General features: G+C 46.2%; 1 protein-coding gene across 7 annotated transcripts in view; it reads left to right on the top strand.

Annotated features, from left to right (window-relative positions):
• Nucleotides 1-23,598, top strand: part of CNIH3 (cornichon family AMPA receptor auxiliary protein 3) — a 336,804-nt gene that overhangs the window by 261,945 nt on the left and 51,261 nt on the right. For all 7 annotated transcript variants that reach the window (XM_035280719.3, XM_017966454.4, XM_017966455.5 and 4 more), the window contains 2 exons: nt 11,683-11,751; nt 16,105-16,152. In XM_035280719.3, coding sequence (XP_035136610.1) covers nt 11,683-11,751; nt 16,105-16,152 — 117 coding nt within the window. The remainder of the gene's footprint in view (nt 1-11,682; nt 11,752-16,104; nt 16,153-23,598) is intronic.

Genomic DNA, 23,598 nt, shown 5'->3' with positions numbered 1-23,598 from the left:
ACAATTCAAAGACCTTCCAAGATGAGATGAGGTCAGGCACGTTCAGGGTGGTATGGCCATAGACTTCCCTTGCTCCCTTGGCCCCCAACTATGTTCATACCAACCTGAAGAATGCACCCAAGCAGGCTGTACTCTGGGATTGAACCTTGACCTCCCACAGCTGTGTCAATGCACACACAATCGCCAAAGCACAGCCCAACTGTAGCAGCAGCAGCCGCCTTGCCCCAAGTGTCAAAACTGAAACAGTTGGGGTCCTTTCCTCCTTGGTTGGGCTTGTTCAACTTGCAGATGGAAGTTCCTTCAGAATTTGCAAAATTGAGAGGAGCAGTTGCCACTGTTTAGACCCATGAAAGATGCCTGTCCCGCACAATTACTAACAAGCCCCGAGACTGTCCAAGCAAATCGTTGGGGTGCTTGCCTCTCTGTTGGTTGCACTTGTTCAAGCTGCAAATGGAAATTTCTTTGGAATTCCTAAAATTGAGCCATTCCCCTTGTCTGGTGCCCACAAAAGACTCACTTTTCCAGATGCAGATGTCAAATTTCAAAGACTGTTCTTCCTAGGCAATCAGAAATGCAGTTGGGGCCACAGTGACAGAGTCAGAGAGAGACTGAAACCCATCTCCAGCCAGAGAAAGGGCCACGTGGTTACTTAGGAGGGCTTCTGAGCCTCTCCTGGCCCACAGCTGCAGAGCCGTGAACAAGGCCTTCTGGTCAAGGAACCAAAATCTGTTACTGAAATGCCAGGGGTTTGGTCTAGTCCTGTTGCTTGCTGCACAGAAAGCCAATTACTGAGACAATGAGTATTGCCAGGGAAGAAAGCACACAAAGAGAATACACATTTTGTAAGCACACGAGGAACAGAAAGATACACCTGAAACATAAAACAATAATTGCCAAGGATGGAACAAAAGGGCTAATGGGCTAGAAGGAAATGAGTGAATGAATAAATGAACACATATATATGTAAGAGAGGGGCTTGCTTGAATCAATGATGATGTCTCAAACTACAAGCAACCGGTCACCAACAACTTTTACAAACTTAGGTTCTGGCCCGGAGCTGGCATTAACTGTGCTTCTTTATACATGTTCCGTCTTCAGTTTGATTAAAAGAATCCATATTCAGGTGAGCAATTGATGCCTTGTCAATCAGCTGCCATACCCAGAGCCGTTGTGTTTTCAGAGTCAGCACAGAATGGGTGGAGGCTGGTAGAGGCCAGCTCCTGTCTGCCTTGCTTTTTGCTGTATCTCTAGCTCCTAAGACAGTGCCTGGCAGATGGTAGATGCTTAGTAAGTATTTTTAGGAATGAGTAACGATGGCTCTTCATGGAAGATTCTTCGGGGAACCTTTCTGGTGCACATCTACACTCACTCTTGGGTGCATGCTCCCCTAGAGCTGAGCAGGGCTGGGCTGGCCATGGGCCCTTGAGGCCTAGGTGTCGAAGAAGCACCCAAGGAGTAGAGGACATTGGACCAGAAGGAGGGAGACTGAAAGCAGGGACTCCAAAAGCGTGTCTAGAAGATCGTCAAACATTTGAGCCAGAAATTTGTCCTGCATTCTTTTGTTTGAGAACCAAGGATGCCAGAGCACGAATACATTTGGTTAGAGGAGGGGGACCCTGGGGCTGGGGATGGTTACCTGGGGCAGGCTCTGTGGTCCCAATGTGCTTCGTATGCAGGCCCAGATGTAGTGCTGATGGGCTGGCTGAGTTAGGGGCTGGTGGAGCAGGGGATTCTGGCCTGACTGCTGGGGGAGATCCCAGCACACTGCAGGCTGCCGTTACTTCTTGCCAACCCCTCCGTCACTGCTTGAGCTGTTCAGAGTGACAGCCTGGCCTATGACTATGACAAGTCAGCAGGAAAGGGCCTTCTCATTCTCTTCTCTCTGGATTTCACCCTGACCCAGATGGCTGCTGGCTGGAGGTGAGGACCTTCAGCTGTGCTGTCAGCTGAAGCAAGTCAGCTGGGGCTAGGTCTGCCTGATCTCCTGCTCACTTGGCTTTAGTCCCAGAATTGCACGACTCTGGGGTGTCTTTGTTTCCTGTTAACTAGACGGGGACCAGGGAAGCTGTGTCAGAACCAGCTGTGTCTGCAGATTCTGGCACATGATGGCCAATAATCCAACGTATCCTGTGTTTCCCAATTTGTACTCATGATTCAGGTCTAGGGACTCTTCTGGGGCAGCCAGTGCCTCTGTTCTCAGCTCATCTGCTGATCTCCAGCTCCTGGCAACCCTGAGCTCAGGTTTCCACCTGTAACAGGATGGGCCATGCTGGCTTTATCACCCACCTGAGTCCTCAGAGTGGCTTTGCCATGGCTCTTACCTACCCCCCTACCCCGGCTTTCCCCTGCAGTGCCTGGATTCTCCTGATTCAGATGGTGTGTTGCTAATGATCGTGCTCAAGGCCAGAAAGGGGACCAGAGGGTTGGGCCCAAACATCGGCGTGGTAATAATTACAGAAATAAAAGTAATGATTTTAACGTTTTAACTTCACATGCTAGGCATTGCGCCCAGTGCTTGTACATGGTTTCATTTAATCCTCAAAGTAACAACGTGAAGTAGGGACCAAGAAACCACTACTCTCTCCTCTTCATACTTGAGGACACTGAGGCTTGGAGGGCTTGAGCCACACGGATAAATGAGGTAGAATTTGGCTTTGAACTGAGACATACTGACTCGCATGGCATGCGTAACAATGACACAGTTGTGCCTTTTACACAATGGCATTCCCCCACCCCCACATCCAGCAGTCTTTATTTCTGTCCATCATGGTGCTGTAGTCTGTAACCCCATTTTGCACTCATAGCAACCGGTTGAGGTAGGGATTATTCTCATTTTATGGATAAGGAAGCCACGACCTGGAGGAGTGAAATTAGGTCACACAGCTGGGAGCAGGCAGGGTCAGGATGCAAGTGACACCTCCTTCAGATCCAGGGCTCTTCACTCTAAAGAGGCACTACCTGTTCAGGAGAGAGCGGCGTGGAGTCAGTGGCAATTGTGTGAGAAGGGAGTATGGCTGAGCCAGGACTTAGAAGGCAGTGGCACGGGCAGATCTGGGCACTTAGGGCTGCTGCTCAGGCACGGAGGGTGTGGCAGCAGAAGGGCTGGGTCTCATTTTCCTGAGCAGCAGCCCTCCTCCTATGGAGTGCTCATGGTCCTCAAGTCTCAGCTTTGGGGTTGGCCCAGCCCCATCCTATTGTAGAGCCTGTTCTGGGTAACCCACAGCACAGACGGTGCCCACTCATGGTGAGAGTGGACACTGCTCCTGAGACAATGATAAGCGACCCTGTGCAGGCTCTGAGAGTGAGAGTGCCAGGACAGGTCCCTTTCTTCTGTGGTCCTGGGGCTCCTCATCCCTAAGTGGAGGAGGCTGGGTCACACAATTTTCCCACCTTACTGTAAGGCAGCTTCCTTCCTAAGATGAGCATGTGCCAAGATGCTGGATGCCGTGATTTCTGATGGTTTCTCACATGTGAAAAGGACCCACTGGTCATCACTCTGCCATCTTCCAACCAAGTGCCCCTGGCCAGGGCCCAGCACACTGCCTAGAGCCTGTGACAGTCCCTAGTATTGGGGGCTTGTGATGGTTAACTCTGTGTGTCAATTTGCCTTGGCTATAGTGTCTAGCTATGTGGCCAAACATTGTTCTGGATGTCTCTGTGAGGGTGTTTTTGGATGAGATTAATATTTAAATTGGTAAAGCAGATTGCCCTTCCTAATGTAGGTAGGCCTCATTAGAAAACTGCACAGCTTTTACCAGTGCCCAAATGCTAAAATGGGTTAACCTAAATATATCCTCTGACTCCCTGGGTATGGCTTGCTTAGGGTTCATGATCTCTTTAAATATTGCCCCTGAACACTGACTTTTCATTTGAGTGAATCTGCTACTTCTTGGAACGGACTTGAAAGCTGTCAGCCGAATACCTGTTTCACAGTCTGCACAAGTGACACTGGTTTTGCACTGATCAACTTGTATCAGCCGTGGCCCCCTCAGTCATGTACATGCAACTCCTTTTGTTAGAGTGAGAGACCACAATTAGCAAACACACTCAGTCCTGTGAGTCACATGAGGGCCACATCACCAGTGGAGCAGATGGGCCACATGGCTTCTTGTCACACCATCTACTTTGGGGGGGCTGCAGTTGGATGAACCTGCACAAGTGGGATCCTGACCAGCCCCGAGCCTTGACCTCCCCTCCCGCTGCTGTCCGTCTCACTCTCTGGCTTCCCCTGTGCAGGCCTTTCCCTGCCTCACACCTGCCAAGCTTATTTCCTGCTTCTGGCATCTGCAGCATGATTTCCATCTCTGGAAATTTCTTCCCAGACCTTTCCTCATCTGCCTCCTGGTCATTCAGTTCTCTCAGCTTAAAAGATACCTCCTCAGGGAGCCTTTCTTGACCACCTCCCTCTCTACTCTCAATTCTATTTCTTCCTCTTAGCTGTTTTACTTTCTTCACACAGTCTGCCATTTTCTGATGCTTTTATTATCTATTTATTAATTATCTCTTCCCCTCTTCCCCTTGATTATAATTTCTATGAAAGCAGGGACCTTTTCTTCTTTCTCACTACTGTTATAGAAAGCCAAAAATGGTGCCAGGTATATCGTGGGTCTCTAGTCAACATTTTCTGGGCCTCTTCAGTAACCCAACACTTTCTTTTTACCCGTTCAAGTCACAGAGGGGAGCACAGTGTGCTGGATGGAGCACTAAGTGGTCAAAGACTCAGAGACCTGGGTCCAGTGTGGATTGGCCCTCATCATGTAAGGTGGAGTACGTCATTCAAACACTCTGACTGGGTCTTGGTCTCCTGAACTTGTGTGCTAGGGGGACATCCCTATTCAGTTCACAGAGTGCTTGTGCAGGTCAAGTTATGTCAATAAGATAATGCAATACACATGCAAGGTAGTGAGGTCTTGACCATTTAAGAGCTTGCAGAAATAAGAGGAGCAAATGCAGGGAAGAGAAAGTCCCAGAGAAAACCAGCCTCTTCTAATGCTAAGCTCTGATGGGGCAGCCCTGGGGACTCATTAGCTAACGCATGTTGACATTTTGATCATTTCTTCATCTTGCAGGAAGGTTTTTTGATTTTTATTTTTTGCCATAGTACAGCATGGTTATTTTTTAGCAAAATAATGATGTCAAACAAGTGAGATAACTTTAAAAAAAAAATCTCCTGATTATAAATTCCATGAACCCAAAGAAGGAAGCATGAGATGCTTTATAGTTTCCCAACTTTTGAGGCTGGATGGAATCCGGGCCATCTGGGCTTAGGGCAGACCCAAGCAGCTACTGTCCTTGCGGTAGTCCTTGGTGAGGCTCTGCATGGTGAGCTTTCATGGATCCTTGCTTCATGGTCCTGTGCTTGGGGGAAGAGGTAGAGGCCATAGGCTGGAGGGTTGGGGCAGGGCCTTTTGGGGCTGAACTTGCCTAAGCCTAGTGATGGTAGGAACAGGGTTCGATGTTCATAGAAACAGCTTCACATCTAGAGTGTTCTCTCTGTAGCTGCCCTCCTTTCTGGACTTCTCAGTGGCTTCCCCGGGCTCTGCTTCTCAAGCCTGGTACTCCACTAAGTCCTGCAGTCTGCCCGTATATATTGCATTATGTTACTGATATTACTTGATCCTTCTCTCTCCCTCTGGTGCTGCATCTCCTCAGGACCTCCAGTTTTCTACCCCAGAGCCTCATCCTTGCCCCACTTTTTCAGGCAGGGCCCAGCCCCAGGCGGCACAGAGGCAACCTGGCTTTCAAGGACTTCAGTTATGCGACTTGGGGAAGAACAATCACTCTTGCTTTGCTGCCAACTTGTCTGATATTTTCTGTGATCACTTAAGCCTCCATCTCAAAAGTCTGGTGAGAAAAAAAGCAGGGGAGATGTTCGATGAGGGAGGGCGAAATATAAAAAAATAGGCATGGCTCCCAATATAAATCTGCAAATTTGACAACTTTGATGAAATGGGCCAATTCCTTGAAATCACAAACTGTCGAAGCTCATGTCATAGGACATAGATAACTGGAATAGTCCTAAATCTATTAAATAAATTGAATTTGTAGTTAAGCTTTTCCACAAAGAAAACGCTTAAGGTTTAGAAAAAAAAGTTAGTGAAAACCTTTGTGATCTTAGTTCTTAGATCTAAAAGAGTTCATAGGTCCAATACCAAAATATGATTCATAAAAGAAAAATGGGTAAATTGGATAAACTAGTGTTACTGTCAAAAATGAAATGACAAGCCGCAGCATAGAAAACAGTATTTGCAAGTTACATATTTGACAAGACACTTGTATTCAAAATATATAAAGAACTCTCAAAGATCATCAGTAACAAAACAATGAGCTAATTTTGTTTTAAAAGAGAAAATTATCTGGACACCATTTCATCAAAAAAGATGTACAGATGGCAACTAAGCCCATGAAAAGATATTCAGCATCCTTAGGCAGCGGAGGAATGCAAATGACAACTATAACGATACCTTAACACACCTGCTGAAATGACTAAAAAACAAAACCGAGCAAAACAACTAAAAATCAAACTGACAGTACTTAGTTTTGTCCAGGATGTGGAGTAATTGGAAGGCTCATGTTGCTTGTGGGAATGCAAAATAGTGCAGCCACTTTGGAAAACAGTCTGTCAGTGTCTTATAAATTAAACCCACACTTACCACATGGACCCTCCTATTTGTCCAAGGAAATTGAAAACTTGTGTTTAGATAAAAGCGCTTGTGTAGATGTTTATAGCAACTTTATTCATAATTGTCAAAATCTGGAAACAACCCAGATATCCTTTAACAGGCAGATAATAAACCGTAGTTCATCTATACAATGGAGTACTACTCGGCAGTAAAAAGGAACAAACCGTTGATACAGGCAACGGTGTGGGTTAAACTTAAACACAGCGTATTTCCTTATGCTTACAAAAGAAAGCAGGCTCAGACGCCTACATATTCCATGATTCCATTTATGTGACTTTCTGGAGAAGGCAAAACTAGAGGGATGGAGAACAGATTAGTGGTTGCTGGGCAGGGGCTGTGGAGGTGATCACATGACTGCATTTGTCAAAAATCACAGAACTCTTCACCAAAAAGAGTGAATTTTACTGCATTAAATGTAAAAATGTTTTAAAGACGGGTGTGAGAAATGAAGTGATCTTATTGTTGGTTTAGCAGTTGAAGTTCTGGTAAAGTTCAGCAGTTAAACCTGTACTGTCAGTGGCTGGGCCTCAGGGTGCATGGAGCCTTGTAGGACACACACACAGGCCGGTCTGTGCGTGCAGCTGAATTAAACTGTGCAGGCTGCTCATCTGCCCATCCTTACCTCATCGCACTTATCACACTTAGTCCATTGCTGATGCTAAGGCTTAGCACTAGGTGGAAGTCTGCCACACTCAGAAGATGAGACTACAGTGTAGGGCCCATGGCTTCTCTCCTCAGCCAGGTCAGGAGGCTGGGACTGGGAATCTGTTGATGAGTTAGTGCTAGGCGGCCCAGAGCCAAAACGCTGCCTCCTCAGGGAAGCTTTGCTTTGGTTCCATGGGGACAGCTGTTCATTCTTCTGTATGTCTTCTGATTCCTTATTTACTTTTCTCTGTATGTACTTGGAGGCAGAAGAATGTAATGGTATTGCTCAGGTTTTAAGTGTTAGGCAGGCCTTGGTTTGGATCTTGGCACCAAAGAGTGATCTTGGGCGAGTAACTTAACTACTTTGGGCCTCAGTTTCTTCATCTCTGAAATGGGACCAACAATAGTGAGGTAGGTACTATTATTGGTCCCATTTAATCCTTTGGGTGTCAAAGGATTAAATGATAGAAAGCATGTGCAGCATGTAGCCCAGCACCTGACATGGTGAGCAGGCAATACCTGATAGCAGTTTTTACAATCGTCTTGGCAGCCCTCATCACACTGTGGCACAGTAGCCTGTCTACATGGCAGTCCCCTCTAGACTAGGAACTTGGTGAGCACGGGCAACCAGTCTTGTTGAGTTTTGTGTCTGCAGTGGTTAGCCCAGTGCCTGTGTATAAAGGATGCCGGCTAAATGTTAGGTGAATGGATAGATACATTGGTGAGTGATACTGGGGACAGGGAGGCTAAACGCCTCCCTCCTCATGGATGCACTGCCATCACTTCATCAGAAAACACTCATGAAGGACCTCTTATCTCATGGAGTTCAAAGGCATAAGCCACTCTTCAGGCCTCCTTTGACTGCGCCAGGTGAGGCACTGAGGTAGGCTGAGGCAGGGTTACTGGCTCTCAGCCTGGCTGAACAGCTCCAGCTCCCCATTGGCTCCTCTCTCCTACTTCAAGCTCCAGCTACATTTGTTCTATTCAGTCCAGACCCACCCCCCTGCACTCAGACAGGGATGCAGGCCCTGGGGCAGGACTGGGGATGGGGGTTGTCCACCATGGGGGGCCTTGGCTCCCTTTCCTCCATGGGCACCCAGCCTCTTTGCCGGGGTCCTGTATGTGGTGCACTAACAGTTGTGGAGTTCTGCAGCTATCCAGATACTTGCTATCAGTGACTGGATCAGAATGTAGTGAACTGTCTTTATAACTGGATAGATAATAGGTGCCAGGAAAACCAATGTCAGCCTCACAGGAGCTAGGAATGGTGAGCTCAGAGCTCTGCCCTTGGTCCTGGCTTGGTTTACATTTATATCAGAGTGAATGTGGGTGTGGATATTGTGTTTATTAGGATTTGCATAATAGTTGGGAGATAGGTCATGTCTCAAAAGATGGGACCAATAGACCAGATTGAATAGGGAGAAATTAATCAGGATAAAGATTAGTTCCTGCTCTTAGGCCTCTAAACCCAACAATACTTGTGCAGAATGAGGTGGTCTGAGTTTAACTGAAGCACATGAAAAAAGGCCTAGGGTTTTTAGGGAATGCAAATTTAGTATAAAGCCAGGAATGTGATATGGCCACAAAAAAGCTAATGCAATCAGGCTGGATTAAAAGAAGCATAGACCATAGAACAGAGGAGGTGAGTGACATTCTTACTGTCTGTACCAGCCACCCTCACCTTGAATCTAGTGTTTAATACTGGCAGTCACATTTGAGAATGGACATTTACAACCGGAAACATCAGTGGTGGACAATCAGGATGATGAGGCAGCTTAGTGCCAGTTTGTGTAAACAATGGTTGGAGAGATTTAACTTGAAGAAGAAAGATTTGCTGAGGTCACTGTAGCTGACAGTACTTAAAGGGATTCTTTGTGGAAGAGTCATTGGACCCATCCTATGTGCTTTAAAGCAGCGCTGTCTGGTAGAACTTTCTGTGCTGTGTAACAGCTACTAGGTAGGGTTGTTGAACAACTAAAATGTGTCTATGAACTGAATTTTTAATTTAATTAGTTAAAAGTTTAAGCTTTAATAGCTACACGTGGCTAGTGGCTATCATATTGGAGAGGAGAGCTCTAGAAGGCAAATGAAAGAATAGGCTGGCGTCAGCGGATTTTTTCTACAAAAGGCAAAATAGTAAATATTTTGGGTGTTGTGAGCCTTACAGCCTGTAACTACTACTCATCCCTGCCATTGTGCAGAAGCAGTATAAATAAAAGAATGGATGCTACTATATTCCAATAAACCTTTATCTATGGATAATGAAACTTGAATTTTAATTTAATTTTCACATGCCACAAAATATTTTCCTTTTAGTTTATTTTAATTATTTTAAAAAATATTAAAAACATAAAACCCCATCTCTACTAAAAATACTAAAATTATCCAGGCGTGGTGACACACACCTGTAATCCTAGCTACTTGGGAGGCTGAGGCAGGAGAATTGTTTGAGCCTAGGAGACAGAGGTTGCAGTGAGCCAATATTGTGCCACTGCATTGTAGCCTGGCTGACAGAGTGAGGCTCTGTCTCCAAAACACCAACAACAAAATATTCTTAGCTCACAGGTTGCACAAAAATGGGTAGCAGGCTGGATTTAGTCTTCAGGCTGTAGTTTGCTGACCCTGGCTTAGGTTGTGGGTGGAAGCTTCAGGGAGTTATATATTAGTTTAATAAGAAAGCAGTGATTAATTAGAGGTAGCCAGAAATGGAATGAGCATCCTCAGTACGTGGTGAGTTTCTTGTTACTAAAGAGTTTAAGTACAGGCTGGATAATTAACTATCTGGCAAGGGACGATATAAAAATATGTTGGTTTAATACAAGTTATACTGAAATTTTCTTCAAATTCTGTAGGAGGATTGAAATCAGGATGACATATGACTGCTCTAAGATTCTACTTGCTTTGTAGAGGGAAGTTGTTTTCTCTCACTTGCTGCTTACTCTCAGCCCCATGTTGCTGGATTGGGGACATTCGGGGGTGGGAAGCTTGCTTCCTTGCTTCGGCAATTCTGCCAAGTGTTCAGGGACCCCTGGGATGTGCCTTCCTGTTTTGTCTGTCTATTTTCTTTCTTTGTGTTTTTTTCTTTCTCTTTTTCTTCCTTTCTTTTTCCTTCCCTTCCCCTTTCCCTTCCTTCCTTCGCTCCCTCCCTCCCCTCCCCCCTTTCTTTCTCTTTCTTCTTCTCTTCCTCTTCTCTTTCTCTTTCTTTCTCTTCTTTCTGTCCTCTGTCTGTCTTCTTGGGGTCTCACTCTGTCACCCAGGCTGGAGTGCAGTGGCTCGATCTCAGTTCACTGCAACCTCCATCTCCTGGGTTCAGGCGATTCTCCTGCCTCAGCTTCTTGAGTAGCAGGGATTACAGGTATATGCCACTAAGCCTAGCTAAGTTTTGTGTTTTTAGTAGAGACGGGGTTTCACCATGTTGGCCAGGCTGATCTCAAATTCCTGACTTCAGGTGATCCACTCGCCTTGGCCTCTGAAAGTGCTGGGATTACAGGCATGAGCCACTGTGCCTGGCCATGTCTGTTTATTTTCATTAGGAGAGACTTCACTGCGAGCACCCTAAGAAAGGACACACCCCTGGCCGAATCCCACTTTGTCTGTTATTTCTTCTTCCTGCAGTAGACCAGGTAGCTGCGGTTAGAGTGTGGGCTTGCGAACCTTCACTGTCGCTTACGTGTTTCTGTGGACGGGCCATGCCTCGTTCTGTGACTGGAGTGGTCCTCTCCAACATTCTTTCCTCCGGGCTTATGGGGAAACTTGCTCTCTGGGGAGTTCTGAGTCTTCGTCCAAAATGAACTTAGGACCGAAGTTCAAAGGACTGTGCTGTGAAGCGCTGACTGCCCAGAGCCTCCTGTCCAGGCCTGTGGACATCTAGAGATTGGTTATTTCTGTAACTGTCAACTCTACTACCCTATTTTTCTCTTCCCTCTCACCTGACTTCTATCTGTTTTACTTCCAATCACCCTTTCTGCCCACATACACAAATGAAAAGTAAATAACCCTTCCTGGAAGGAAAGGAGCTAAAAGTAGTGGTTTGAAGTTTTAATTTTTTTGTGCTTTTATCTAAATCCCAACATGCTCTCAGCATGGTGAACTTTCTCTACATCTTTGTAAAGCACAGAATACTTAAAAAACCTTACTGAGGACAATTTTAAGCATACACAGTAGACAGAAGAATATAATCAACCCCATGTGCTTATTGCCAGCTTCAACGGTCACCAGCTGCTGGCCAATCTCGTGCCATCTACAGCCTCTTCCTTTTTCTTGTACTCTTTGGAAGCAAATCCACAGAGGTGTTGGACATGGTGTATTGACTCATATGTGCACTAACACCTCAAATCTCTGTATTCTGTTTCAGATAATTGCCTTTGATGAGTTAAGGACGGATTTTAAGAGCCCCATAGACCAATGCAACCCTGTTCATGCGGTAAGTAGTGGATACTGGTGATGGGAAGGTGCTGTCACCCCAAGCTACCCAGGGCCTGGGAAAGAGGGTGAGAATGTGAGTGATTTGAGTGCATAAAGAACATTCTTGCTCCACTGTGCCTCCCCACCTGGCTCAAGGTTGTGAAGGAACCTTCTCACATCTGAAGTGTGCTGAGGTCTCTTGCAAATCAGGTGTGACTGTCCCAGTAACCCAGGGAAATTGTCTACTGTGCTGTGGCTCTTGAGTCCTCAAAGCATGGTGCTCATGTGTTTTGATTAATCATCTTTAAACAAGGAAAGAGGCTCCATGTTGGCCAGCATGCTTGCAGGCACATGAGCACCATAAAGGGATGTCCCGTGCTGCACTCTCCACTCGGGCACCAGGTTTCTCAGATGGAGATATGGAGGGTGGGTTGATGCACAAAGCCCCTGGCCCCATATCTATCGCCCAGCCAGCATTCATCTCAGGTGGTTCTGTGGGCCTGAGGTCAGCTCTCCTCTGCCTGGAGAATTTGGCGCAGTCTGATTGCTCTGGTCTGGGTTCAGGATGTTAAAGGCCACCTGCCCCGGCATGTGTGGCTCCTGGTGTCTTCCTGCTTTTCTGGCTTGGCAGGCCCCACATGCCACCCTACCCCTGTGCCCTGGCTGTGCCTCTGACTGGGAGCTTCTGAATGGATGCTAGGTGGGGGTGGGTGTTTTGGGTGTGTGTTTCTCTGGTCAGTGCAGTCCATGTCTAGAGCCAGGGACCAACCCTGTATGTGGACAGAGCCTTTTCCAAACTTACTCCAGACCAGCACTTCTGAGTTTGAAGGGTGGGGCACACACAGTTCATTCAAGTGTGTTTCTCAGTCTAAATCCACTGGTTCTGTGTGTAGCTGAAGTTCCTTCCAGGCCATGCTTTCCAGCACGAAGGCAATTTTTTTGCCTATTTGAATAGCTTTGTTGACCTTTTCAGCCAGAAGTTGTAGAGAGAACAACAGGCTCTGCTATCACGGTACCATCTCAGCCTGGAATGTTTATGGCGTGGTTCTTAAGTAGCAGGGACAAAGAGGTCTCTTCTTCGCTGCAGGCCCCATGAAGAAGGATATGCTTTTAGGGAGGTACCAAAAGGCCGTATGGAAGAACCAGGCTTCAGGGTCCCCTTCTAGAAAGTCGAGAGCTGTTACTGGAGTTGTAACTTTTTTGAGTTTTTACTATGTGCTAGGAACTTCATATACATAATCTGTAATCCTCACAATAATGCTGTGAGACAGGCATCATTAACCCAATTTATAAACCACAAAATGCACTCTTTTGTGCAGGGATTCAGAGCTCATGAGTGGTGAAGCCAGGACTTGAACCCAGGTTTGCCAGTCTCCAAAGCCTGCCATCCTACCCCCTCCCCTATGTTGTCTCTTTAAGAGACCTGATTTTATAATATCTGAGGTCAGCTTTGGTGTATTTTTTGATTCTGTGAAATAGAGCCAGAGTCTTTCAAAGCAAGTTTTGATGCAAGTTTAAAGAACCTGCAAGATCTACTTGAAAACTTTCTGTATTTCATGAACTTATAAATATTAAAATCTATTTTGCTTCCACCTACCAGCCTCACCTGCACCTGGGACAATTTGGATCTGTTGGGCCTGAAAGGTCTCACTCTGGGTCTCATGTCTTTCTGGGTGTTTTTGTGTTTGGCACCAACAGTACACACCTGGCCTGTCAATATCTACCAGGCGCAGTGAGTGGCTCTAGTCTGAGAGAGAGGTACTTTCATGTAGAAATGCCAGGGAAGACAAGAGCTTTCTTTCTAATTGTTTGGGCTCAAATTAATAGGCAGCTCACTTAGACACCCAAAGCTTTCTTGTATGATTCCAGGGCAAATGCAAGGGAAGGAATTTGTCCTGCCGCTAAATTATATCATGCAGATTCCATGCTGGGTTGCACGTGATTGGTGAAACCATGAAATATTTTTTGTGGAACCTTTTCCAGCTTGCCTTGGTGAAGAATAAGGAAAATTAGACAGAATAAAGAAAATCAGGACTAGTATATGCTCTCTACGGCGCTTCTGTGAAAGGCCAGTGCAGGAATAGCGTTTGCACATAGTAGGTGCCCCATAGATATTTGTTGATTAAACATTGGATGAATATTGAACTGGTGGCATAGAAATTAAATCACAATTCTCTTTTTTTACTCCTATTGTTAAAGGCACAGTTCTAATTAGTTAATGATTAGGGAGCTTGCGCCCTATGAAGCTCATGGGCAGAGTAGAGACTCTAGATGCCCCTGGGGAAAAGACTTTTGTCTCATATTTAAAACAAAAACAAAAGTAAGAACCCTAAATGGAAACGTGCTAGACACATTTTCCCAGTTTTTATGATGTTACTCCCTGGCAGGAAGTTAAATGCTTCGGATGCCTCATTTAACTCTTCTGCAGGCTCTTAGACCTCTGTAGAGCCCCCAGAGCAGCATTTCAGACTCAGGTGGCTTAAGAAAGCTACTTCACTGATTGGTGACTCCAGCCCTGGAAGGACTTGTGTGTCACAAATAATTGCTGATCCGTATGATGTGTCTCTCAATGAGGGCATGAGGCCCATTTGGATTTAAGATGCCCTGAAGCTCCTAATATTGTTGGACCCTCTGGGGTGGAGAGGAGGAGGAATGCTCTGTTTTTCTCCTCATTTCTCATGTTTTCCCTCCCTTTTACCAGCTGGGCATTCAGTATTACTTTAAATTAATCGTAGATGTTGTCCTTCAGGGCCTCTGACCTCCTGGAGAAGGAGCTAGTGTGTGTCTTGCAGCATCTCCTTTCATGTGTGTGTGCACATAAGTGTGTGTGCTTGTGTGGGCACATGTGTGTGAGGAGTATGCAATGTGTCTTGCTAGTGTGTGTGCTTTTGTGTGCACACATGTGTGAGGAGCATGCAATGTGTCTTGCTAGTATGTGTGCTTGTGTGTGCACACGTGTGTGAGGAGCATGCAATGTGTCTTGCTAGTGTGTGTGCTTGTGTGTGCACACGTGTGTGAGGAGCATGCAATGTGTCTTGCTAGTGTGTGTGCTAGTGTATGCACACGTGTGTGAGGAGCATGCGATGTGTCTTGCTAGTGTGTGTGCTAGTGTGTGTGCACACGTGTGTGAGGAGCATGCAATGTGTCTTGCTAGTGTGTGTGCACACGTGTGAGGAGCATGTGATGTGTCTTGCTAGTGTGTGTGCACACGTGTGTGAAGAGCATGCGATGTGTCTTGCTAGTGTGTGTGCACACGTGTGTGAGGAGCATGCGGTGTCTTGCTAGTGTGTGTGCACACGTGTGTGAGGAGCATGTGATGTGTCTTGCTAGTGTGTGTGCACACGTGTGTGAGGAGCATGCGATGTGTCTTGCTAGTGTGTGTGCACACGTGTGTGAGGAGCATGTGATGTGTCTTGCTAGTGTGTGTGCACACGTGTGTGAGGAGCATGCGATGTGTCTTGCTAGCCATGTGGACACTAATATGCCCTGATGTGGGCTCCTTCCTCTGGGGTTACAGGAGGCACAGGAATCACTATATTTATGATTTAATTAGGGAAATGAAGTGTCCAAGCCACCTCTCCTTTCTGGATTCACAAGGAATCTCATTACCATTCCATCTACAGCAACCAAATTGCCTCAGTAATGAAGCACCGGGTGATGCCACAGCTGTGTTCAGTGTGGCTTTGCAAATCATTAAAGTCACTGAAGGAAAAGGGAGGCAACGGCATTTAGTGCAGGTTGTGGGCATCCCCTCCTGCCCAGCCACAGGCCAGCATCTTACCTTCCCTTCGCAGTGAGCCAACCCTTGATGGACCTGAACTTCTTAAAAAGCCGTAGCCTGGGGGCATGACTGGTGTCTAATTTAGTGGGAGATTGCTTCTTCCAAATAGACTCACTTTAGAAACACAAAACCAGCAGGCAGATAACTTGTCTACATTAGATATAATGAGGGCACATACGCTCTTTGAGACCCAAGTGGGAAGTCCTCCTGGGAGGGCTGGCTGTAGGCTTTAGGATATTCCATGAACATGAGGTACCATTCTGCAGTTTGACTACCTTATGTGTACATGGCAGCTGAGAGAGACTTGACTGTAGGTAAAAGAATAGAAATCCATGTTGGACTGAGAGGGAAGATGGGGCCATACGGTTTGCTGGGACAGTTCTGTTAAGAGCAAATGACCATGACAAGGTAGAGGGAAGAAAGTCAGAAACTGTTAGGAAAAGTCAGTAGGTGGGACCATGCTAGCCATGTGCCTAGCAGGGGTCTCTGGTGGATTCTGTCCACTATTGGGGCTGATTGCGAGGCCTTCTCATGCTGTTTTAGCAGAACCCCTAACCTGCCCTCTCGTTTCTTTCTTATGCCTCCTGATAGAGGGAGCGGCTGAGGAACATCGAGCGCATCTGCTTCCTTCTGCGAAAGGTCAGTGTGGCAGCTTCATGACGGAGGATGGAGAGTCATGTGGTGGTGGGTGGGCACACAGTGAAAGAGGCTGGTGAGGTTCAGTGCCTACTCCAGTCCTGTCCACTCAGGAAGGCAAATGGTGGCAGGGAAAGGGGAGGTGGGAGCAAGCGATCAGTTCTTTGGAAACCTCCAGAGACAGGAGGAGCTAATTAAAGGAGGAGCCATCTATCAAAGTGTCAGGACAGCCCTGCATATTTGCAAGTGCCCTGTGGTTGGAGTTAGACACTCTTTATCTTTGCATGATGATGGATGGCATTTCCAGCTGCTGTTGCCACAGGGCCTTTGTTCCCGTCTGGTGCTGGGCTCAGGAACACTCCCTGCTGACCTTGGGAATTTTTAACTAGATGCTGGGTTCCCGTTGAGATTTCAACCTGTCACTCAGCTTTGCAATTTGACTGTCAGCATCATTGAGAATGCTGGATGGGTGGGATGAGGAGGTGTTATTGAAGGCAGAGTCACGTCATTCAGAGAGTTGCTCTGAATGGATGGGTAGTATGTTACAGTTTCCCTAGACTCATTCAGGAAGCGCATGTAGGCACACACAATTCAAGCTTGGTATTTAGCACAGCTCTGGGCCATAGCTGGGGGCCCCTGTGTCTTTTTCCAGTCAAGAAAGTGTGTGCTTTTTGCAGCAAAATATGGAGAATGGCAATTTTCTGGTAAATAACCAAAGGACATCCCTAAACTCTATACAGAGTGGGTGAACACAGGCCATAAGAAAGCTACGTTAGCCCAAAAGGAGTTTCTGAGCCTTAAATGAATGGGACAGAAATAAAATGTCATGCCGGCATTGATGGAGCGGAAACTGTTTTGTAAGCTTTTCAAGTTTTTTCTGGTATTTCAATAATGATACCTTTCATTGAGAGAGAGCTTAATCAAGAAGCCAGTTATTTTTCTGGCTAATTACTTGTCCTTTAATATCTTCTAAGAAGGTCAGTGTGTTAGAATCCCCTATCTTGTATGATACAGCAGGGAAATATTCTCAGATAAAACTTATATATGCAAATATTTATAATCCAAGGAATAAAGACTTATTAGGAAAATAACACATGAATTCATAAATTTATACATTATTTTTCCAGATAATATCTTAGATACTCATAACCTGCCCCAGCCAGTGCTTTTATAGTCTCTGATTTGTTCTTTAAGACTTGACACCTAAGTGGCATAGAATGGATCAAAACAAAATCAAAGTTTTGCCTTTCAGACTCGGTTGCCCCTTTTTCTTCCATCCTGAATATACCATCCTGTGTTCTCAGGCAGAACAATGTTCTGTATCCATCACCTTTTAGCCCTGCTGACCCTTTTATACTTCTTGACGACTGACTCTGGTCAGGTAGCAGGCAATGGCCAAGGTCCACAGCCTTGCAGCCCTGGACTTTTAAAGGTCAGAGTCAAGGGTATGAAAGTAAGCACACTATGCAAGAATTAGCATTACTGTTTGCAAATTTGCATATCATTTGCATAAGGTTCTTTAAACAATAAACTGAGACATTTTGCTCCAAGAAACATTGTACTCTAGGTACATTTTCCTGCCTTTTGACCCTTTCATTTGTACATGCTCCTTTCTTTCATGCCACTGCCTCTACTGCATCTTCTGGGAAGTCAAATGTAGTTGCTGCTCTTGGTTATGGAAAATGCCAGGGAGAAAAGACAGACATCAGAGGACATGAAATACTGACTTCAACAAGGTGTTGTAATTGCACGGTCACGCCTTCTGCAGCCTGACAGTTTTCTGGCTCCCATGGGGAGTGGCACTGGAGTAGCCAGCACCTCTTCACTAATTCAAGGCAGAAATGAGCCATGTATCTACAACTTTATTCATTTGAGACAGGGTCTTGTTCTGCCACCTAGGCTGGAGTGCAGGGGTGCAATCGTAACTCAGCCTTGAGTCCCTGGGCTCAAGAGATTTTCCTGCCTCAGCCTCCTGAGTAGCTGGAACTACAGGCATGCACCACCATGCCTGGCAGACTTTTTTATTTTTTATAGAGATGGGTTCTTGCTTTGTTGTCCAGGCTGGTCTCTAACTCCTGGCTTCAAGTGATCCTACCACCTTGGCCTCTCAAAATGCTGGAATTACAGGCATGAGCCACTAAACCAGCCCAGCCTTCTTTCTTTATTTGTGGAATCTTTTTCCTTCTCCAGTCCTCTTGCCCTAAGCACATTTACTGTTAACAATTGGTTGTTAGTTCTTCTGTGTGCCCTGGATACCTGAGATTGTTTTCAGTGATGTCATGATTGTTACAGGACCATCAGCTTTGTACCAGGACCACCAGTTTTGCACGCTTGCATGGTAACAGACCAATACACTGAGACAGCAGGAGTTGCAGCAGAGAAAGAGCTTAATAATTGTATGGCAGCCAAACAAGGAGGCACCAGGGAATCGCAAATCTGCCTCCTTGAGAAGTTTTGGGCTGGGATTTTAAAGGGAATTTTGGTTGGTGGTGGGCTGAAGAACTGGGGGTTGCACGGGAGAGAAGAATCATAAGGATGTAGAAACTGCGTTCTTGTACTGAGTCAGTTCCTTGGAGGGAGTTCACAGACTGGCTGGTGTCAGTGGGCCTGGTAGAATCAGGATCTAGAAAATATCTCAAATGGGAAACTTGAGTTTTCTTTTTTAATGTTAAAGATGTTATCTATAGAAGTTAGGGCCTGTGACAGAGGCAATGGGACTTTTAAGCAGTAAGTGGCTCTAAGGAGGTGGGCTGTAGGGGAAGCTGGCTAATGCTTATTATACTTCTGTTTAAAGCTTATGCTTTTATTAAAAACTAAGCCATTTTTAAAATTAACTTTATGAGGATGATTTCAACATCATTTATTTCTGAATGTAATTTCAAATTATAGATGCTCTTGTCTAGCCCGTGAGGTCTTGTAGCTCACGTGTTATGTAGCTTACGTTGGTAACACTATTCTTGCAAAGGCATTTTGGTCCTGGGCATGCAGGTATGTCTCCTCTCACTAGAATGCCAGTTCTGGAAGGTCAGCAGCTGTGTTTAAGCTGCACCATCATGTCATATGACATAGAATGTAGAGCAACACATAGCCCGTTGAAGGTGCTGAGTATTTACTAAGTGAATAAGTGCCAACTTTCTGGCACTTCTGTCATCCAAATCCTCCTTCTTGGGAACACTGGCTTAGGCAATAATCTTTCCATTTCTTCATCTCAGTAGTGTCCATGATATAGTACAAAATTTACATATTTTATTACATTTACTCCTTAGATAAGATTTGTATTTAAAAATTGAGTTTAATATTTGTATTTGTTATTGACACAGAGGATCTCTAACGTATAGTTTCTTCTGTCTGACTTTCTTCTGTAATGCTTATACCCACTGCCCCCTTGTAGTCTGTATTTCAATGGTCCTAATATCTGCTCTCAGCCAATTCTGGGATCTTTATATTTGTAACCTTCCAAATATAAAAGTGAGTATGCAAACTTCTACTTCCAAATCCTGCCTCTGCCCTTATTATTTATGTAACCCACAGTGTGTGCCTCGGTGTGACTAAACTGGGGTAAAATGAGCAGTACCGTGCTCACAGAGGCGTGTGAGAATTAAGTGAGATAATATATATCTGGCTCATAAGCATGCGATGCATATTAAATATTATTATCATTCTAACCCTTACCTCCTACCTAAAACCCTTTATAACATCCCTATGCACACCGTTGGTGCCAAAGCTGGTCAAGATAATCCTTGGCTGGCTGCACCCCCTCTCAGCATCCAATCTCATTTTCTTAGGTAAATGCCATTTAATGTTTGAGCGGCATCACGAGGTGGGCTGGCCTGGGCCTCCTCCCTCCTGTCTCTCTCATTTTGCATGGGTTTCTGAGTTCCGATTCACTAGCTGTGAGCACATGTTTGGGGTGGCGGGGCGGGTTAATGGGACTAGTTAGCAGCACCACCTTCTGGGAACTGTACCTTCCAAGAATTTCTTGGAACTAGCCTCCTAAACACCCTAGAATGTGATGCATCTCAGCAGCTGCTTGTTGTTAAACCACCTCCTCAGCTTTCTTGGGAGAAAGGAAGGGATTTTCAAAGTGGATCCAATTTTAGCTCTGTAATTATCAGAATGTATTCTTTGTGTAATTGTTTGAACTGCAGGATTCTTGTGTTAACTTGTGCTCCTGATTCATTTTTTTTTTCTTTTTTTGAGACCGAGTTTTGCTATTGTTGCCCAGGCTGGAGTGCAATGGCGTGATCTTGGCTCACTGCAACCTCCGCCTCCTGGGTTCAGGCAATTCTCCTGCCTCAGCCTCCTGAGTAGCTGGGATTACAGGCACGCGCCACCGTGCCCAGCTAAGTTTTTGTATTTTTAGTAGAGACAGGGTTTCACCATTTTGACCAGGATGGTCTCGATCTCTTGACCTTGTGATCCACCCGCCTCGGCCTCCCAAAGTGCTGGGATTACAGGCGTGAGCCACCGTGCCCGGCCCATTTTTTTTATGGCAAGAGCCACTTGCCTCTTGAGCAGCTCTTCCCACTAGAGCATGTCATGAGCTCTGTGGGGCCCCTACAAAGTACAGGTTTGGGAGCAGGAAGCATCCCGGAAGGCAGAGGTTGGTGTGACTGCTGCTTGCAGGCACATAAAGGGTTCTTGTGGAGAGAAGACTGACTCCAATTGCATCTGCAAGTTTAGCGAGTGGTTTAAGGAAATTAAGTGTGAGCCCAAATGATCGGTGTGAGACTAAGGAGAAATGTGCGTCATCAGTGGTGGTCATCAAACTTTGGGACTGGTTGCGAAATGATCACATTTCTCAGACAAAGTTAGGATTTTTTATTTTTATTTTTTGAGACAGGGTCTCTCTTTGTTGTCCAGGCTATGGCTCACTGCAACCCCTGCCTCCCAGGTCCAAGTGATTCTCTTGCCTCAGTCTCCTGAGTACCTGCGACTACAGGCATGTGCTACCATGCCCGGCTAATTTTTGTATTTTTAGTAGAGATTAGGTTTCGCCATGGTGGCCAGGCTGGTCTTGAACTCCTGACCTCAGGTTATCCACCCGCCTCAGCCTCCCAAAGTGCTGGGGTTACAGGTGTGCGCCACCGCGCCTGGCCCCTTATATGAAGTTAGACAAGTTCATGTCTGAGATGATTTTGAGTTAGACTGAGCCTGCCCAATGTTGGGTGCATTTAGTTGTATACTTTGGGATGTCCCTTCTGGCTTGACAATTCTGTGATTCTCCAGTTCATGTCATAATTTTCCCAAGAATTTGTTCAGTCCCACTGCAGGTTTTTCCTGACTTTTGTGGATGTAAAAAGCTGTAGTGGATGGATTATTTTCATTCTCTCATTGGGCCTTCCCATCACAACATGGAGGAGGATGTGTGGGTAGGATTTGGGGGTGAGTGGGCTGTTGAGTCCATTGGGGAGCCTGGTGGGAAGGGGCAGGTGCTCCAGGTTTAGTGCTGGAAATGCAGTCGTGATAGGACCACAGGTGTTCTCACTAATGGGCACTTGTGTCTTTTCCTCATTCAAGCTTCCCAGAGCCACAGCTCTGTCTTATGGAGGAGTTATGATGTGACGTGAGGCTGCCAGTAGCAGCCTGAGCCCACTGCAGAGATTCCATGATGTGGTTCTGCAAACAGGGGTTGCAGGAGGTGGGGAGTGGATATGACACTTTCACAGTGAAAAGTCAGTCTTGTTAAATGAGATTGCATTATTATCAGTGCTTCCTTACCCTCCCCGCTATCCAGGACCGTCTACATAATTGGCAGGGCCTCGTGAAAAATGGCAATGTGAGGTTGCATGTCAGAATATGATGCCAAACATTTAAACAGAGGTGGGGCCCTTCCCAGCATAGGGCCTTGTGCAGCTGCACAGATCACATGCCCCTGAAGCAGCTTAGCCTGGTCCCTGTGACCTTTGCTATGTGATTTTGCAGTTCCTCCTCTTATAAGCAGAGTATATTTCCTCTCCCCACTGATTCTTGGCTCTGCCAGGTGACGGGATTTGTCCACTGCAAAGTGGGCAGGCGTGGGAGTGTGTGTTGAGTTCGTAAGAGTCATTGGCTATTTCTGTTCTCCCTTCTGAAATTCTGTCATTGGCAAGTCTAGTCCACGGGTTAAGGAGCATGAGAGGCGTGGGGAACCTACCTGAGCCCACCTGTAGCTCAGAGCCAAGCCTGCTAGAGCCAGTGACTGCCAGCCATGCTTTAGATGTGTGAGCAAGTATAAATGGCTATTGTTATAAGGCACTGGATTTTGGAATGATTTGTTATATAACATTCTTATGGCAACAGCTAACTGATACCATAAGCATGTGGCTTTTGTGTAAGGGGAAAACTTTTTTCTTAAAAGTGATGTTACTCTTTGCCAGAGTTCAGCCATTTCTTGACTCTATAATTTACAAATAGATGGTTTCAAGCTTTGTCTAAATTTCTTTGACCTAAATGTGGGCTACTAAGTACATTTATAAACCAGAACCTAGAGAAACATCTGTGTTGCTTTGGTCCACAGTATTTGTCAGGTACTAACAATGGGGAAGGGCTGGGTGTAGTGGCTTGTGCCTGTAATCCCAGCACTTTGGGAGGAAGAAGGATTGCTTGAGCCCAGGAGTTTGAGATCAGTATGGGTAACATAGTGAGATCCCCATCTCTACAAAAAATAAATAAAAATAAAATAAAATTAGCCAGGCACAGTGGTGCACACCTGTAGTCCCAGCTACTGGGAGGGCAGCTGAGGTGGGAGGACCACTTGAGTCCAGAAGGTTCAGGCTGCAGTGGGCCAAGGTCATGCCACTGCACGCCAGCCTGGGGCAGCGTGAGACCCTGTCTCTAGAAACACCACCACAACTGGGAGGAATGGTGAAGATGGTGCCTGGGGCAGCGTGAGACCCTGTCTCTAGAAACACCACCACAACTGGGAGGAATGGTGAAGATGGTGCCTGGGGCAGCGTGAGACCCTGTCTCTAGAAACACCACCACAACTGGGAGGAATGGTGAAGATGGTGCCTGGGGCAGCGTGAGACCCTGTCTCTAGAAACACCACCACAACTGGGAGGAATGGTGAAGACGGTGCCTGGGGCAGCGTGAGACCCTGTCTCTAGAAACACCACCACAACTGGGAGGAATGGTGAAGACGGTGCCTGGGGCAGCGTGAGACCCTGTCTCTAGAAACACCACCACAACTGGGAGGAATGGTGAAGATGGTGCCTGGGGCAGCGTGAGACCCTGTCTCTAGAAACACCACCACAACTGGGAGGAATGGTGAAGACGGTGCCTGGGGCAGCGTGAGACCCTGTCTCTAGAAACACCACCACAACTGGGAGGAATGGTGAAGACGGTGCCTGGGGCAGCGTGAGACTCTGTCTCTAGAAACACCACCACAACTGGGAGGAATGGTGAAGATGCTGCCTTTTTTTTGTTTTCTAATTACTGGCACTCCTTGCCACAGGGATTGACTTGATT

This window comes from Callithrix jacchus, chromosome 19 (assembly GCF_049354715.1).
Source record: "Callithrix jacchus isolate 240 chromosome 19, calJac240_pri, whole genome shotgun sequence".
Taxonomy (NCBI): Eukaryota; Metazoa; Chordata; class Mammalia; order Primates; family Cebidae; genus Callithrix; species Callithrix jacchus.
The sequence above is the reverse complement of the archived record's forward strand: the minus strand, read 5'-3'. Positions and strand labels throughout refer to the sequence as shown.